Source organism: Geotrypetes seraphini, chromosome 1 (genome assembly GCF_902459505.1).
Source record: "Geotrypetes seraphini chromosome 1, aGeoSer1.1, whole genome shotgun sequence".
Classification (NCBI taxonomy): domain Eukaryota; kingdom Metazoa; phylum Chordata; class Amphibia; order Gymnophiona; family Dermophiidae; genus Geotrypetes; species Geotrypetes seraphini.
Window position 1 is genome coordinate 21,299,400 of NC_047084.1, and position 16,852 is coordinate 21,316,251.

Here is a 16,852-nt window from a genome sequence, read left to right on the forward strand (position 1 = left end):
GGTTTCTGCTGGGTCCCCTGCTGTGGCAGGGAGTCCCTTGGGACCCTCGGGGGGTTTTTCTCCCGATTTCTTTTTTTCTTTATGCAGAGCCTATTTTCAGGCGGCTGGGGGTCCCGGTTGCGCCCAGGGGGTTTCGGGGGGTGGGGTTTCCTCCGTGCTCCCTGCGGCTTTGCCTCTCTCGTCTGGCGTGACGTCCCCTCCGCCGCCTCCCTTGTTCAAGTGTCCGCGGGTGTCGTGGGACGAATATTTGTGGTCGGAGGAACGTGTCGGTCTGGAGGAGGACCTGGACCCTTCTGAGGAATTCCAGGACCCTCTGGAGGGGACGGAAGCTGGCGGCGGGTTGTCGGGTTTCCCGTTCGTCGGTGAAGAGGCGTCCGTGGTGCGCCTTTTTCAGAGAGATGAGCTGCCTGACCTTATTCAACAGGTTTCTTCGGTTTTGCGTTTTGAGGACGCGCCGCCGGAGACTCCGCGTGTGGGGGACCCTCTGTTACGGGGGATCCGTTCCGTTTCCCGCTCTTTTCCTATGCATCAGGATATTCGGGATATTATTCTGGAGCAGTGGAAAACGCCGGAGACGCCGTTTCGGCTGGCGCGCAGCATGGCTCGCCTGTATCCCATTCCTGAAGGGGATCGGGCTACGTTAGCTTCGCCAGTCGTGGATGCGGTGGTCTCGGCAATTTCCAAGCGGCATACCGTGCCTTTTGAGGGCGGTTCTGCCTTGCGGGACTCTGAGGAGCGCAAGTTGGAGAACATTCTTAAGCAAAATTTTCAGCTTTCTGCTTTTGGGGTCCAGGCGGCTATTTGTGGGGGACTGGTCGCTCGCGCCGTGTTTCGGTGGGCGGAGCGTGTCTTGGATCGAGAGTCTGATGACTGGTCTCTGGTGGATCAGGAGGTAGCGAAGATTGAGATGGCTGCCTCTTTCCTCTCAGATGCTCTATATGACTTGGTGCGGATCTCGGCTAAGTCTATGGCTTTTGGCGTGGCCGCAAGGCGTGTGTTGTGGCTGCGCGCTTGGGCGGCGGATGCTGCGTCCAAAGCTAAGCTTACTAAATTTCCCTTTCGGGGGTCGTTTTTATTTGGAGAGGACTTGGATAAGTTGATTCAGACTCTGTCGGACTCGAAAGTTCCCCGTCTGCCGGAGGACCGTGCCCGCCCTGCGTCTCGGGGTGGTGCGGCCCGGGGGCGTTTGCGGGAATTTCGCAAGTATCGCCCTGGGCGTGGGGCTGCTTCTTTCCAGTCTCCGGGGTTTTCCCGGGGTCGGTTCTTCCAGCGCATGCAGCCCTTTCGGGGGGCCCGTCGGGGGGCAGGGAATCCCTCCGCCGGTTCCCCCGCTTCCCGTCCTGCACAATGAAGCCTTGCCGGCGCCCCCGTTGGTTCCGGTGGGGGCCCGGCTGCGCGACTTTTTCCCCAAATGGGCCGAGATCACGTCCGATCAGTGGGTCCTGGAGGTGGTGCGGGACGGTTATGCCCTGGAGTTCGCCCGCTCTCTGCCGGATTTTTTCCTCGCTTCTCCATGTCAGACTCCTGGGAAGACGCAGGCTTTTCGCCAGACCCTTCAGCGCTTGCTAGATCTCAGGGCAGTTGTGCCAGTGCCCCCTCTGGAGTGGGGCACGGGAAGGTACTCCATTTACTTTGTGGTGCCCAAGAAGGAGGGGACCTTTCGGCCCATCCTCGATTTGAAAGGGGTCAACAGGGCTCTCAAGATTCCCTCTTTCCGTATGGAAACTCTGCGGTCGGTCATTCTGGCGGTTCAGCCGGGGGAGTTTCTCACTTCTCTCGATCTGACGGAGGCCTACTTGCATGTTCCCATTCGGGCCTCTCATCAGCGTTTCCTGCGCTTTGCGATCTTGGGTCGGCACTATCAGTTCTGTGCGCTTCCCTTTGGGCTGGCCACAGCTCCCCGGACGTTCACCAAGGTGATGGTGGTCGTCGCGGCAGCCTTGCGGTCGGAGGGCATCCTGGTACACCCCTACCTGGACGACTGGTTAATTCGGGCAAAGTCGTTGCAGGAAAGCTCCCGGGTTACGGCTCGGGTGGTGGAGTTTCTCCGGTCGCTGGGCTGGGTGGTCAACCTTTCCAAGAGCCGGTTGGTCCCGGCTCAGCGTCTGGAGTACCTAGGGGTGCTGTTCGACACCTCCTTGGGGAGGGTCTTCCTCCCAGAGGCCCGGGTGAGCAAATTGCAATCTCAGATTCGCCTGCTTTTGGCGTCCCGGTGTCCTCGGGCGCGAGATTTCCTCCAGGTCTTGGGGTCGATGGCGGCATCCCAGGACGTGGTGAGGTGGGCGCGGGCCCACATGCGTCCTCTCCAGTATGCTCTGCTGCGGAGGTGGTCTCCCCAGAGGCACGGGATGGATGTTCTGGTTCCCCTGCGAGGCTTGGCGCGCTGCAGTCTACGTTGGTGGCTCCAGACCCCTCACCTAGTTCAGGGGGTGGTTCTGGATCTTCCGCAGTGGACGGTGCTCCTTACGGATGCGAGTCTCCTGGGTTGGGGGGCTCAGTATCTGGGTCACTCAGCTCAGGGTACCTGGTCCGCGGAGGAGGCCTCCTGGTCGATCAACGTGTTGGAGACCAGAGCGGTCCGGCTGGCGCTGTTGGCTTTCCACTCCCTTTTGTTGGGCAAGTCGGTCAGAGTCCTGTCGAACAATGCCACGGCGGTGGCTTATGTCAATCGTCAGGGGGGCACCAAGAGCACTCAGGTGGCGCAGGAGGCGGCTCAGCTCATGGTTTGGGCGGAGTCGCATCTTCTGGACATCTCGGCCTCTCACATTGCCGGGGTAGAAAACGTTCAGGCGGACTTCCTCAGTCGTCACTTCTTGGATCCGGGAGAGTGGTGTCTCGGCGCCGTGGCGTTTCAGTTGATAGTGCGGGCTTGGGGGCAGCCCCTGATGGATCTGATGGCCACAAGTGGCAACGCCAAAGTACCCCGCTTCTTCAGTCGTCGCAGGGATGGTCTGGCCGAGGGTCTGGATGCTCTGGTCCAGCCATGGCCAACGGAGGGGCTGTTGTATGTGTTCCCTCCTTGGCCATTAGTGGGCAGAGTACTGCTTCGCATTGTTCGCCACCCGGGGCTGGTGGTTTTGGTGGCTCCGGATTGGCCTCGTCGTCCGTGGTATGCGGATCTGGTGAGGCATCTGGTGGCGGATCCTCTTCCTCTGCCTCTCGTGTGCGATCTCCTGACGCAGGGTCCCATTCCCATGTTCGACCCGTCTCCCTTTTGTCTTACGGCTTGGCTTTTGAAAGGGGCCGCCTGAGTAAGAAGGGATATTCAGATAAGGTGATCTCTACACTTTTGGGGTCCCGGAGGCTTTCTACCTCTAGGGCTTATGTGCGGGTTTGGCGTCTTTTTGAGGAATGGTGCCGGGCGCGGGGAGTGGTCTCTTTTTGCGCTTCCCTGCCTCTCATTCTAGAGTTCTTGCAGGATGGCCTGGATAGAGGCCTAGCTTGGTCTTCTCTCCGGGTTCAACTGGCGGCCCTGTCGGCTTTTCGGGGGCTGGTGACAGGTCAGCGTTTGTCGGCCATTCCTGATGTAATTCGCTTTCTTCGGGCGGCCAAGTTGCTCAGGCCTCCCATTCGGCCCTCGATTCCCTCTTGGGATCTCAATCTGGTTCTCTCGGTTCTGGTGCGCCCGCCTTTCGAGCCGTTGGATGGCTGTTCTTTGAAGGACCTTACGCTGAAGTCGGTCTTTTTGGTGGCCATTACTTCCGCTAGGCGGGTTTCTGAGCTACAGGCTTTCTCTTGTAGGGCTCTCTTCCTGGAATTTTCGAGGGAGCGGGTTGTTTTGCGGCCTGTTCCTTCCTTTCTGCCGAAAGTAGTTTCTCCTTTTCATGTCAATCAATCGGTGGTCCTCCCGGTCTTGGGTAGTCGGGAGGGTTCTTCTGAGCAACGGCAGCTGCGCAAGTTGGATGTCGGTCGGGTCCTCCGCGCTTATGTGCAGCGGACCCGGGATTTTCGGAGCTCCGATCATCTCTTTGTCCTTCTGGCGGGTCCTCGTCGGGGGGCTGGAGCTTCTAAGGCTACTATTGCGCGCTGGATTAAGGAGACGATTGCTTCCGCTTATCTTCTGAGTCAGAAGCCGGTTCCGGAGTTTCTCAAGGCTCATTCCACTCGGGGTCAGGCGGCTTCTTGGGCTGAGTCGTCGCTCGTGCCTCCGGTGGATATTTGTAAGGCGGCGGTTTGGTCCTCCTTGCATTCATTTGTTAGGCATTATCGGGTATATGTTCAGGCGCGTCGGGACGCGGTGTTCGGTGAGCGTGTTCTGGTATCGGCCCTTCGGGGGTCCCGCCCGTGAGAGGGACTGCTTTGGTACGTCCCATTCATAAAGATTAACCTCTACTGGTCTGGAGAGTGCTAAAGAAGGAGAAATTAGGTTCTTACCTGCTAATTTACTTTCTTTTAGCTTCTCCAGACCAGTAGAGGTCCTCACCCTGTCTGTTGTTGTTGTTGGGGCTGTTTCGCGGGCAGTTTTTGTTTTTTGCTGCGGGTTCTAGTATTTTTCTAGGGCCGGGGAGAATTAAAGAACAGCGGCTGTGGCTCGGTTGGCTTAGCTGGCGAGCTGTGGGGACATTTTCCTTCGGGTATTTCTCCTCTGCATTTTCCAACAGCATTTGGGTATGTTATTTGTTACTCCTGTTTGGAGTATTGTTTTCTTTCTGTTTTCCAGTTCTTGGTTCTGCTTGGCTATTCGGCAGACTGAGGGAAATAGAGAGGGGAGGATAGTATATACTGTCCCAAAGTTTTGTTTTCAGTCTCCACCTGCTGGTCATGATTGGATATATACCCATTCGTAAAGATTAACCTCTACTGGTCTGGAGAAGCTAAAAGAAAGTAAATTAGCAGGTAAGAACCTAATTTCTCCTTTCCATTTCTGTGGGCTCCATTGAGGGAGAAGATGATAGTGTTACTGTAGGACATGGTTTGGATCTGGCTGTAGAGATTTTGTGACTTGAATATACTTAGTGAATGAGGTTCTGGGTAACTAGATATGTACTAAGGGCCATATTATATATGTGACACCCATAAAATTGGCTCCAACTAGAACAGCGCTTAATGCAGTTCTATAAACGATACAAGCATCTTATAAAATTACACTAGGCACCAGTTCGCATCATAACTTTTAGGTGTTCCCATTTAAGCCAAGAAAAACCAGACCTTAATATCTGTGCCTAAATTGTACATGGATTGGAATTATTGTATAACAGTATGCCTAACTTTTAGGAATGTTCACAATCTGCCCATGCTCCTCCCCTGGCTACACCCCCTTTCAAATTCGCACACTTGATGTGCAGCACTTTATAGAATGTGCTTACCAAGGGCTAGATTCACAAAGCAAACCGATCGTGTACCGATCGGTTTGCGACCCCTTTACTATCAGATTTCCATCCGGCCTGATTCACTTACCTCTCCTGCGATCGGCTTCGAATCTGTGCATGCAAATGAGGTGAAACACATGCAGATTGGACAGCGACACGATTCACAACACCAAATTTCTGAACCGACTGGGCTGGCCGATCACCTGAAGAAGCGACTGCCGGGGATCAGTCGAAAACGTCTTTCTGACTGGAAGCCCTGCAATCTCTCCTGCCTGCTCGCCCTGAATGCTGCCCTGCTTCTTATCTCCTGCTGCTCGTCTTTCTGATGCTCTTCTCCTGCCTGCCTTGAACTGCCATGATTTCCTGCCTGCCTCGACTCTCCCACCCTTCCCTGCAGTTCAAACCCATGATTTTTTTTTTCAAAACAGTTTATTAAATGATAAAGGCCCGCCGGCTCTAAGTGGGTTAAAACCACGGGCTCCATTTATCTTTTTATTAGCCTTGGTAACTGGTTAGTTTAGTTCCTTGCTCTTTTTTTATCAGCTGTGAGCGCAAGGAACTTTTTCTCTCGTGCTCCACATTACAGCAGCAAGGTGAGGATGGCAGCTGGAAAGAGCGGGATCAGCTTTCTGGGATCCACGGGTTGGGGTCAGTGGTGGTGCCGGCGTTTGGTTCAGTCTGTGGCGAGGGAGGAGAAATAAGGACTTGATAGAGCAGGAGAAGCAGGAGAGTCGGCGTGAATCCACTAGTTAAAATCTCCCCGAAGTCCTGCCGCCCTGCATTGCCCTTCCCTGCCCTGTGAGCCCATGGTTTTAACCCGTGGGTTAAAACCATGGGCTCACAGGGTTCAAAACTACTAAAAAAAAAAATCGCTGCTCCTATGGTCTGGATCCATGCAGGCAGATGAGGGCGTTCTGATTGCCCCCATCTGCATATTTTAGTTTCGTGAATTTGTCAGATCTGCCCGGATCGGACCCCATCGGGCAGGTTAGTGAATCCAGCCCCAAGTCATGCATGTAACTTCTAATTGGTGCTAAATAGCATTGATTATTAGGTGTTAATTGCCAATTATCTGTGCCAATTAGGCCTGTTAAACAATTAAGTTGTACGTGCAAATCAGCTGTGTTAACCAATTTGCACACACAACTTATGGTACTAAATATACAGAATTGGGGGAGGGGTAAATGTTTAACTGTAAATACTAGAGGGTGTCACATAATGAGAAGCTGAAGAGAGAATATGTTCACAAGGGCTCCTGTCAAGTATTCTCAAATCCTAGATATAGCTCTTGTCTGGGGACAATAATATTTTTGGCCATTAAAGCAATGTCAGTGTGACAGTAACAAAAAAAAAAAAAAAGCAACCAGAATGGCAACCTAATCGCCTAAATTGGACAAAATATCATAGCAGCAAACCGTGTAGGAGTGCTTACCCCAACAAGATGGTCCAGTGAGCTGAGATCCTGGAGATCTAGGTTCAATTCCCACTGTAGCCTCTTGTGACCATGGGCAAGTAACGCCATTGTCCCAATTAGAAAACTTAGGGCTCCTTTTTATCATGCAACGGTAGAGCCTTTTATCATGGGCTGGCGAGGTAAATCCTCCGGTGCTCATAGGAATTGAATGGGTGTTGGAGCATTTTACCTCCCTGGCCCATGGTAAATATGCTGCACCGCTGCTTGATAAAAGTAGCCCTTAGATTGTGAGCCCATTAGGGACAGAGAAAGTACTTGCATACATCGAGTAGATGGGCCATTCCATACTAAGAGATCTAAAATAATAAAAATGCTCCCCTCCATTATGTCTCAGATTTTGTTTAAAATTTGTATGCAGAACTAGCACAGCTTAAAAAAAAAAAATTTCCCCAAATATCAGTTCCTTAGTTGCAATAGTTCATGAGCTAGACCCCCTTGTTTTATTGGGTGCTGGGAGCATTGTGCACAGCAGTGAATAAAATGTCATTTTTATCTGCTTATAAAGCTGAAAATGATGAAAATTACTAATTTTTGGCAGTCCAACACAACTTTTTATGCTAGTTTTAGCAGTGCTAGTATGAGCATCATGGATGCAAAAGCCCACTTAAAATATTTGCTCAAAGTGTGCCTTAAAACTTGTTGCAGTTTGTCGTGACAGATTTTGTCCAGTTTATCAGCTGCTATAGCTCTAGAACAAAAACAGATAATAGACTTCAGATTTTTATCATAGATTTTCCTTGAACTAGATACTACACTATCGCATTTACAGCAATTCTTTATGAATAGCTGCATCAGAACATTCCTTCAAATTTTGCACCATTGACAGAAGGGCTGAAATTTGTTAATTATAAAAATAGTCTGCCTGAATCTTTTCTTAACTAGTACCATCTGAAAGAGGAAATATTACTCTACCAGATTTATATTTATTTGTTTTGCAATGCAGCATTTATTGAAATATAAATTTGCTGAAAATTGTAGGAAATTTTTTTTTTTTTTCTGTTTAAGTTTTTTATTGATTTTTTTCATTTAACAACAAGTGTCATAAATTTTCATACAATTATCTTAATACACTTGATATTTCTATAATGTATTTTATACATAACATTTCTTATCTTATATTTCTTATGATTTTATATATCATATAATTGTAATTATTTTTCTTATAAAATTATACAACATATATATTGTAATGATTTTATCAATTATTTTTTAAATTATTAACCTTTTTCCCCTCCCTTTATTACATTGTTTTCATGTAAGAATACCATCTATTAATAATATTTTATTTATAATTTATAATAAAGAGTATAAATCCCCCTCCCATATCCCCTCCCTCCCTTTCTTCTTTAACTATTTTCTTATTATGGGAAAATGAAATTCAATTATTACAATATTTTGTTAATGGTCCCCAAATCTTTTTGAATTTATCCATATATCCTTTTTGTGTTGCAAATGTATGTTCCATTTTATATATATGGCAAACTGAGTTCCACCAAAAATTATAGTTCAATCTGTCACAATTTTTCCAATTGTGTGTAATTTGTTGTACTGCTATTCCAGTCATTATAAATAAAAGTTTGTTGTTATTTGATGAAATTTGACTTTGAGATCTCATTGCAGTACCAAATAGAATTGTATCGTATGTCAAGGCTACAGGATTTTCTAACATCCTATTGATTTGGGGCCAAATTGATTTCCAAAATGTTAATATGAATGGACAATAGAATAAAAGATGATCTAATGTCCCTGCTTCAAAATGACAATGCCAGCATCTATTAGACTTAGAGCTATCAATTCTATGTAAACGTGTAGGGGTCCATAAAGCTCTATGTAAAATAAAAAACCAAGTTTGTCTCATAGATGCTGACAGTGTACATCTTATCCTCCAAGACCAAAGTTGTGGCCATTGAGATGCATTAATCTGATGCTTAATCTCAATGCTCCAAATATCTCTAAGACCATTTTTTTTCTTTTTATATACAAATTCAGATATTAATTTATACCACCTTGCGGCCTGGTGACCCATGGAATCTATCTGAAAACATAAGAATTCTATATTATGATAATTATTAAGATTTTTCCATTCAGGGAACCCTACCTGAATGGCCTGCTTCAATTGCATCCATCTGAAATATTGTGATTTATTCAAGCCGAATTTATTTTGCAATTGTGAAAATTCAAGCAGTTTACCTTTATTTATTACATCTTCTAAAATCTGAATTCCAGCAATCATCCAATGTTTCCAGATAATTTTAAAACCGCCAACTTTGATCTTTGGATTGAGCCATATTGTTTGAGTCGTTGATTTAGTTATTGGAATAGGAGTTAGATTACTTATATATCTTATAGTTTTCCAAGTATCAACCAATATTTTGTGATCCTTATATAACCTTGGCATTTGAATACTGATAACATGACTTAGACGTAAAGAAAACATTAATCTCCATTCTAACCAGAACCAATCTGGTATATGTTCAATGGGTTCTGGGAGGATCCAATACATACCCTGACGCATAATATAGGCTTGATGGTACCTATAAAAATTTGGAAAATTTACCCCTCCCTCTGCAATTGGTCCATCTTTATACTACATTTTCATCCAACTTTCCGTCCAAGTCCAAAACACCTAGAACAAGCCCTGTCGGACGTGGGAGGGTTCTGCAAACTGATGGATCTCATACCCAGACATGCCACCTAAATAGCGGGGTGCCTTACAGGGCACTGCTGTGAACTTCACAAAAAAAGGATGCCATGTCTTCTCCTCCCTACAGCTCCCTTATAGGTTACGGTGAGCCCCCCAAACCACCTGCAGAATCCCCTAGACCTACTTATCTACCACCCCAATAGCCCTTATGGCTGCAGGAGCCACTTATATGCCAGTAAAAAAGGGTTGTGGGGGTGTATAGGGCAGTGCACATGTTTCAATATCAATGCAGTGATTACAGGGGCTTATGGGCATGGGTCCTCCTCTCTATGGGTCCATAACCCACCCCTAAGATGACTTAAGCTGCCTCTATGCTGGACAATTAGGCTTTGCTATGCCAGGCGGCCAGGTGATGATGGTCTGGAGGCTGAATTTTAAAGATGTGATTAATATTTTTATGGGGGTGGGGAAGGGTCTTTGATCACTGGGGTAGTGTGTGGGGGTCTGTTTTATGTATTTGTAGTGCTTATCTGGTGTGCACGGCCTATTACATACACATATCAGAAGGCTAGAAAATGTATATGAAATAGGTGTTGCGTTGGTCCATAGTGTCTTTACCACCACTGGTTTCTAAATGAGCAAACCAGTATCCACATGCAACAACAGCCACAAGTAGGTTTCATTTCCGCACGTTCCAAGCTTGTTTACATTATGGTTTATCTTGCCAAAGGGATTACAGCATTTCTTCTGTAAAGACTTGTATTCAGTGATGAAAGCAAACTTGGGATGCTTGATCTAGCTTTGCTTCTGAGCATCTGATCAGCAGCTGTTGTTCATGATCAGTAAAATCCTGAAATCTTTTCAATGCAGACTTTTTTGCATGGAAAATTATGTGGTACTTTGATGCACCAGTACCTTGCTTAATTGAACATATTGTTGAAAAGTTTGTTTAATAGAATCTGGAGGACCAGGGTTAACCATAGTGAACTGCTCTTACAACAGAAGAATCTGTTTATTATTTGCCTAATCACTTTTTTACCGCATAAATTAAAACATCTACATAATCAACTATGTCTTTGGAAAAAAACTTGCATAATTTATAACTTTCTGTTTGCCATCCAATAATCAATTCCTAATCCACAACAGAACATTGTCTCCTATCCCATAACTCTTTCATTTTCCCAGGAACTTTGTTTCTGAGGAACTTTGTTAAAAGCTTTCTGAAAATTTAGATATTCTACATCAACTGGCTCACCTTTATCCACATGTTTAGTCATACCTTCAAAGAAGTCAAGCAAATTGATGAGTCAAGATCTCCCTTGGCTGAATCCATGCTGACTCTGTCCCATTAAATCAGGGTCTCAAAGTCCCTCCTTGAGGGCCGCAATCCAGTCGGGTTTTCAGGATTTCCCCAATGAATATGCATTGAAAGCAGTGCATTCAAATAGATCTCATGCATATTCATTGGGGAAATCCTGAAAACCTGACTGGAATATGGCTCTCGAGGACCGGAGTTCCCTACCCCTGTACTAGATGTTCCAGTATTTTATTGGAACTAACACAATGCTGGTGCTCAAAAAGGCAAGTTTTCAGTGATTGTGAAGTTTGTCCAATATAGAATAAGTCACATGGACATAATAAATAAATAATATTACTTGATATACAAGAAGTTATTGATCACAAAGGATAAATTTTCTGTGTATGTGGATCTTGAAAAGAGGAAATTTCCAACAACCTGTGACAAACTGAATGTAATCCACATTTCTAATGCATGCATAAAAAATAGATCTAATTCACATATATTTTACAGTACAGCTAATCTCACTTTGAACATTTTTGTTGCGCAGACTGAGCTTGCTGTTCACAAAAAGAAAATTGAAGAAGTTGAAGTGTGGTTAAAAGCCCATGCTGTACAGAGGCAACCAAAGCAGGTAATACAGAAGGTTTATTTTTCCTCTGTCTTGCAAAAACCAAATGTTTTGACCCTGATTCTAGAACTGGCACCTATATTGGAACGCTTACTGAATTAGGCATCTAATTTAATTTTCTAGTGTGCTAGGTGTGTCATTCTGCATGTCCAGGTAATATCCCCGTGCTTGCCAAACCATACAGAAGGAATCCACTCTCACTTTTGAATCTCTCCTCCTCCACTAGAGGGCTCTGCTGCCCCCTTCAGATTTCCCTTCTGCATGTGACCAGAAGGAGTCTTTCTGATCTGCTCTGTATATTTTATGTTTTCAATCTTTTTTGCATTTTTTTGATGGCTTTCGATGCTCAGAGCTCCCCTCATCGAGGTTCCAGCTGTATCTGCATAGAGAAGAAGCAGACTGAGATCTGCAGCTGACAGGCCAATCCCTCTGCAGTACCTGTTGGGCAGCCTGCAGAAACTTTTCTGGAGTTCGGAGTCAGTTCCCCTTGTAGAATTGCTCACCTACTGGGTTGCAGGGGCTTGAGCGCAGGCTGTCGGGCATCTGTAGGGGGTTCAGTGGGTCTCCACAGAGTGCTGTCTGCATTTGCTTCCCCCTTAGTGTCCATGGGGTTTCAAGGCTCAGTCAGACTCTGGTCCAACTGGCAGCCTGAAGATTCAGCATTGGAGGAGCTGTCCATTTGAGGCAGTGATTTCTTCTCCCAGATCTAGTTACTTTAGGAACTGAGGCAAGCTGCAGCACATATCCAGCACAGGTCATAGGGAGTAAGGCTGTTACAGCCTATGAGGAAAATCGGGGGTAGAGGGTGTCTTTAAACCCCCCCCTTTTTTTTTTTTTTTTCCAGGGTTTCTGTCCCTTCCTTTAGGTTTCCCCACCTCTAAAATCCCTTTTTTCACTGTTTATTTTTTAAATTTTAGTTAAGCTATTTTGGAGCCTTTGTTTGGCACCAAAACACTGATTTCCTGATATATATAACTAACTAACATAAGAACATAAGAATTGCCACTGCCCCATTTGATTTCATTGAGCAGTATTTCCAATGGCATAGACTCCTACACTTCTCCTGCAGCAGATTCAGGACTGATGCAGGGCTACATTAAGAACAGTGTGTGGTTGTGCATACTGTACCTTAGAGGGAACACTGGGGTAGGCACAGTTGGTCCTTTTGTCAGCTGGGAGCAGAGGTAAGCAGAAAGAATCTTAAAATCTACAAATTCTGAGTTACATACAGCTTTAAAAACATAACTCATTCTTAACCCGGGGACTGCCTGTATATATTTTTGGTTTAACTTTATATCTTTGTATAATAAAAAATATCCAAACCAGTCTCTCTTCCCTTCCACCTTCCTAGAAAATACATCTAAAGTTCTATTCTTTCACAGTGCTTTGTTTCCATTTCAGGGTGGGTCCCTTTTACTACTGACAGGTCCTCCAGGTTGTGGGAAAACTGCTACTGTACAAGTGTTGGCAAAAGACCTTGGTGTTCAGCTGCAAGAATGGATAAACCCTATCCTTATGAACTTCAGAAGAGATGATGTGAAGAATATATTTGACTGTGGTAAGATTAGTGAAGACTGGCAGATCATTCTGCTGGTTTTTTTCTTTGAAAACAAGTACATGGAAATGATTATAAAGCAATGTTTTTCACTGTAAGACTTTGGGAGTTAGTGTAGCTCCATGAGTCTTTCCCCTTCATCCCTATTCTGTCCATCTCTGTTGGATTGCAGTTGGTGCTGCCTCAAGACTTTTCTTCTGTTTGAATGTGAATGAAGTTAGTCCAGGATGAATCATTTGACCATACCGAAAATATTTTTATTATCAAGAATATATATTTTATTTTTGGTTGCTCAGTGATTTATCTATAATGTGCAGTAAAAATACCACACACTGAGGCTCTATGGATCCACTATCACATCATCACACAACTTCAATAATGATTTGTGACAGGTTGAAGTTCCTGTCCCAGGCCAGCAGAGGGAGCCTGAGTAGTGGTGTGTGGAGCTCATTTTCATAAGGCCTTGAAAAGACTACTGGTAGCTGCCCACTCAGCCTGAGTGAGTTAGGGTGCTGAAAAGAACATCTCCAGTGCAGTGAGCTGAGAAAAACATGAGCTGCTTCGGGAGCTGGATGATCCTCAGGAGGAGGAATGCTGGCTTCAGCCTAACTTCCAGTAAGTCTAGTACTGGCCGGGTCTGACGGGTCCCGGTATAGTAGAGGAGCTGTCCAGTGCTGACTGGTGCAGACAGGGGGCATGGTGCAGCAGAGAGAGAGACCCTGACCCTACCTTATATTAGCCTACCTATTAGAGCTTGGAGGGACTGGAGAGCCCTCAAGCTTCATGACCAGAAGAGGGCCCAAAGAAAAGGCATCAGAGGGACCTGAGAGGCCGGCAACCAGAGAAACCAGTAGTAGCCCAGAACAAGAGCCTATCTGGTAGAGCTTGGAGGGACTGGAGAGCCCTCAAGTTTGATGACCAGGGGAGGGCTAGTGAGAGGGCTTCTGAGTGATCTGGAGAGTACTCGGAGAGAGAGAATACCTGAGGGAGCAGGGAGAGGCCTCAGTGGAATGCCTGAAGGATAGGGGGGAGTCATCAGGGTCTGTTGAGAGACTGGTGAAGTTCGGGCTGACGGCTGGTGGAGAGACCGGTGGTGACCAACGGAGGAATTAGTGACCAGCTGTAGCCAAGAGGCCGGCAACTGGAAGGGAATCAATAGTGTCCAGGATGGTGGGGATCCAAGAGGCCGGCAACCAAAGTGACCGGTAGGGCCCAGAGTGAGTGGCTGGTGGTGACTAGAAGGACTGGCTACCAAAATATCCAGAGATGACCAGTAATGACCAGAATGAGTGACCAGTGGTGACTAGAGGGACTGGCAAAAGCTGGAACGATCTTTGGAGGCCTGAGAGACCAGGGAGATTGTGTGAGAACAGTGTCTGGAAGAGCAGAGGACACAAAGAAAGAAAATTTGAAGCACCTGGGAGTGGAAAGGTAAAAGACAATGACTGCTCAGCCCATTCACATGATTTCAAAAAAGAGAAGACTAGTAGGGTATATATTATTTAAACAAAAGTACTTTAGAATTCTAGCTGTCCCTCTGTCCCTACAGGTCATTGGATAAAAAGGTGCAATGTACAACCAGCAATGGATCACTCAGCCTTATGGTGGCAACATTTTATAAAATCCTGACACAAATTGTGTTTCACCAGCTATGGCTTTTTCAGTGGAACAGTTTGTATATATTCCATCTTTTTTTAAAAATCACATCAACACAAATTCTTTAAACATATAATCAAGAGTGATAATTTCAAATCTTATAAATCCAGAAAACAGAACAATCAGGCAGCATATTCTCACAGATGGGTGCCGTCATCCTCGGAGCCCAGTTTGGATGATATAAAAATGTAGTATCAACGTGTGAGTGCCTTTCCGCTAGACGTCAGTTCGTGAGACCATCAGTTTTTAGTCTTCTGTGGAGCTAAACAGTTGTGTTTTGGAGTGTCTCTAAGCACACAATTTTTTCCTCCATATTTTTTTCTGTTCATTTATTTCATTATTTTCCTTCCTTAGTACTTGCCCTTAAAATTTATCGAATTTTAATTTATTTTCAATTCAGGACTGGCTGTATCTATTGATTTTTGGGGTCTTGTTCACTCAACTACTGCTATGTTTGAGTGCTTTGACCTTGCAGGGATTCTTTTTCCATCAATGTCCAAGCCTTCCTGCGGGTTTAAAAAGTGTTCTCAATGCTACAGGACAATATCTAATGCTGATCCACCCAATGCATGCCTTCAGCATCTTGATCCTGAACATCGGGTTGACTCTTAAAAAACATTCTTTGAAAGGTTGGCTTCTTCAGCAGGAAAAACGTTTTGGATCTCCTACTGTGTCTTCACCTACACCATCAAAGTCTAAAGAAACTTCAACAAAACCATTGACATCGACGTCAGTACCGACATTGAGCTCAGTGTTAGTTTTGTTGTTACTGTCAACTTCCCCTCCTAAAAATGCTAAGAAGCGAGTACATACTTCTCCACTGGCTCATACATCAGCGTCTTCTCAAGCATCGAGCAAGTTGATGCATGCCAAGAGCTGACACAAGAGGTCAAAGTCTCCTTCACTGCAATTAGTGTCTCCTCACAGGCATTCCTCTTCATCGAGGTCACTAACACCTTGATGCACTACAGCTCTGGTGGCACCATCTGTACCATTGCAATGGTATCGGTGCAATCCTTACAGCAGTAACTGCGTTAGTTTTTCCAAAGGGAATTTGCACTTATGTTGCAGTTGCAACCAGCTCTGATACCTCCCTCTGCTCTATTGGTACCTTCCCAGCCCGAGCATTGCTCCACCGAGGACTCTAGTACTGAACCTCTCATTAGTTATAGTCATGACAGTACTTCTTCTTGCTCCACACCAGATTGGTATCAAGATACCGACTGGAACTCTTCCAGGCACCACAGTCGCACATCTTCCTGTCAGTACTGTTCCAGATCAAAAGACCATGGCTCTAACCGTTCCTTGTCTCATAAAAAAGCTGACTATATGATTCTGATCTCTCAGATCCTACATACTCGGATCCAGAACTCTCTACACCAGAATCTTATGGTATTACTCCTGATTCTTCTCCTCCACCTCCTAGACATAATAATAATAAACTTTATTCTTATATACCGCCCTGCCATAAGTTCTGAGCGGTTTACATAAAAAGAACACTGAACATTCAGTGATGCATACAGACAGTTGAAAAACCTGTCAAATTTACATAAGAATGAATGCTATACATTCAGTGAAGGATACAAACAGTTAAAAAGTTCATCAAGTTTCATATTTTTTCATAAAATTTAGTTTTTAATAACTTCCTAAAACAGTAATAAGATTCGGCTAAAGGAATAAGAGAGCTCAACCAAGCGTTCATTTTCCCTGCCTGGAAAGCAAATGTTCCACAAGAGAAGTTGTCCTTCATACACCAAATGGGACATGCCCTGCCAGTAAAAATGGAATCTGATTCTCAGCCAAAAGCTGAATGATGCCTTGGATTTTGATCAAGTTTCAAAGAACTATTTGAAGTTTCCCTTTCATCACCTAATGAAAGATACCATGTTTCAGAATTAGGAAGCATCTACCTCTGCTTGTGCCTATGGCTCCTAGAAAGCTCTCCTCGAAACCAGAAAGTTCATGGCCAAATCTGTGTTTGATGCATTCAATGTCACTTCCAGAGCTTCAGTTTTGTCTTATCACTATGTATCGACAGGTTTGATTGTGAGTCTCTGACTTGAACCAAAATGTTCAAGATTGCCTTGCCAATATTTCATGTCTAGGAGATGAATTGTTTGGTGAAAAGATTAAACAAGCTATAGAATAATGACTAGGCATGAGTAAAGTATGACAACTTTAGCTACCTCAAAGTCTTCCAAGCCCCAGACTACTAGGCGATATTATAACCCTAGGTATTGTGACAAACCCAGCACCAGCACTAGTTCGGTCCCTAATAGGATCGGG

The 16,852-nt window shown here is 45.5% G+C and overlaps 1 protein-coding gene across 11 annotated transcripts in view; it reads left to right on the plus strand.

Moving 5' to 3' along the window:
- Nucleotides 1-16,852, plus strand: part of RAD17 (RAD17 checkpoint clamp loader component) — a 91,585-nt gene that overhangs the window by 15,136 nt on the left and 59,597 nt on the right. For all 11 annotated transcript variants that reach the window (XM_033926976.1, XM_033927068.1, XM_033927156.1 and 8 more), the window contains exons 4-5: nucleotides 11,275-11,358; nucleotides 12,757-12,913. In XM_033926976.1, the coding sequence (XP_033782867.1) occupies nucleotides 11,275-11,358; nucleotides 12,757-12,913 (241 nt within the window). The remainder of the gene's footprint in view (nucleotides 1-11,274; nucleotides 11,359-12,756; nucleotides 12,914-16,852) is intronic.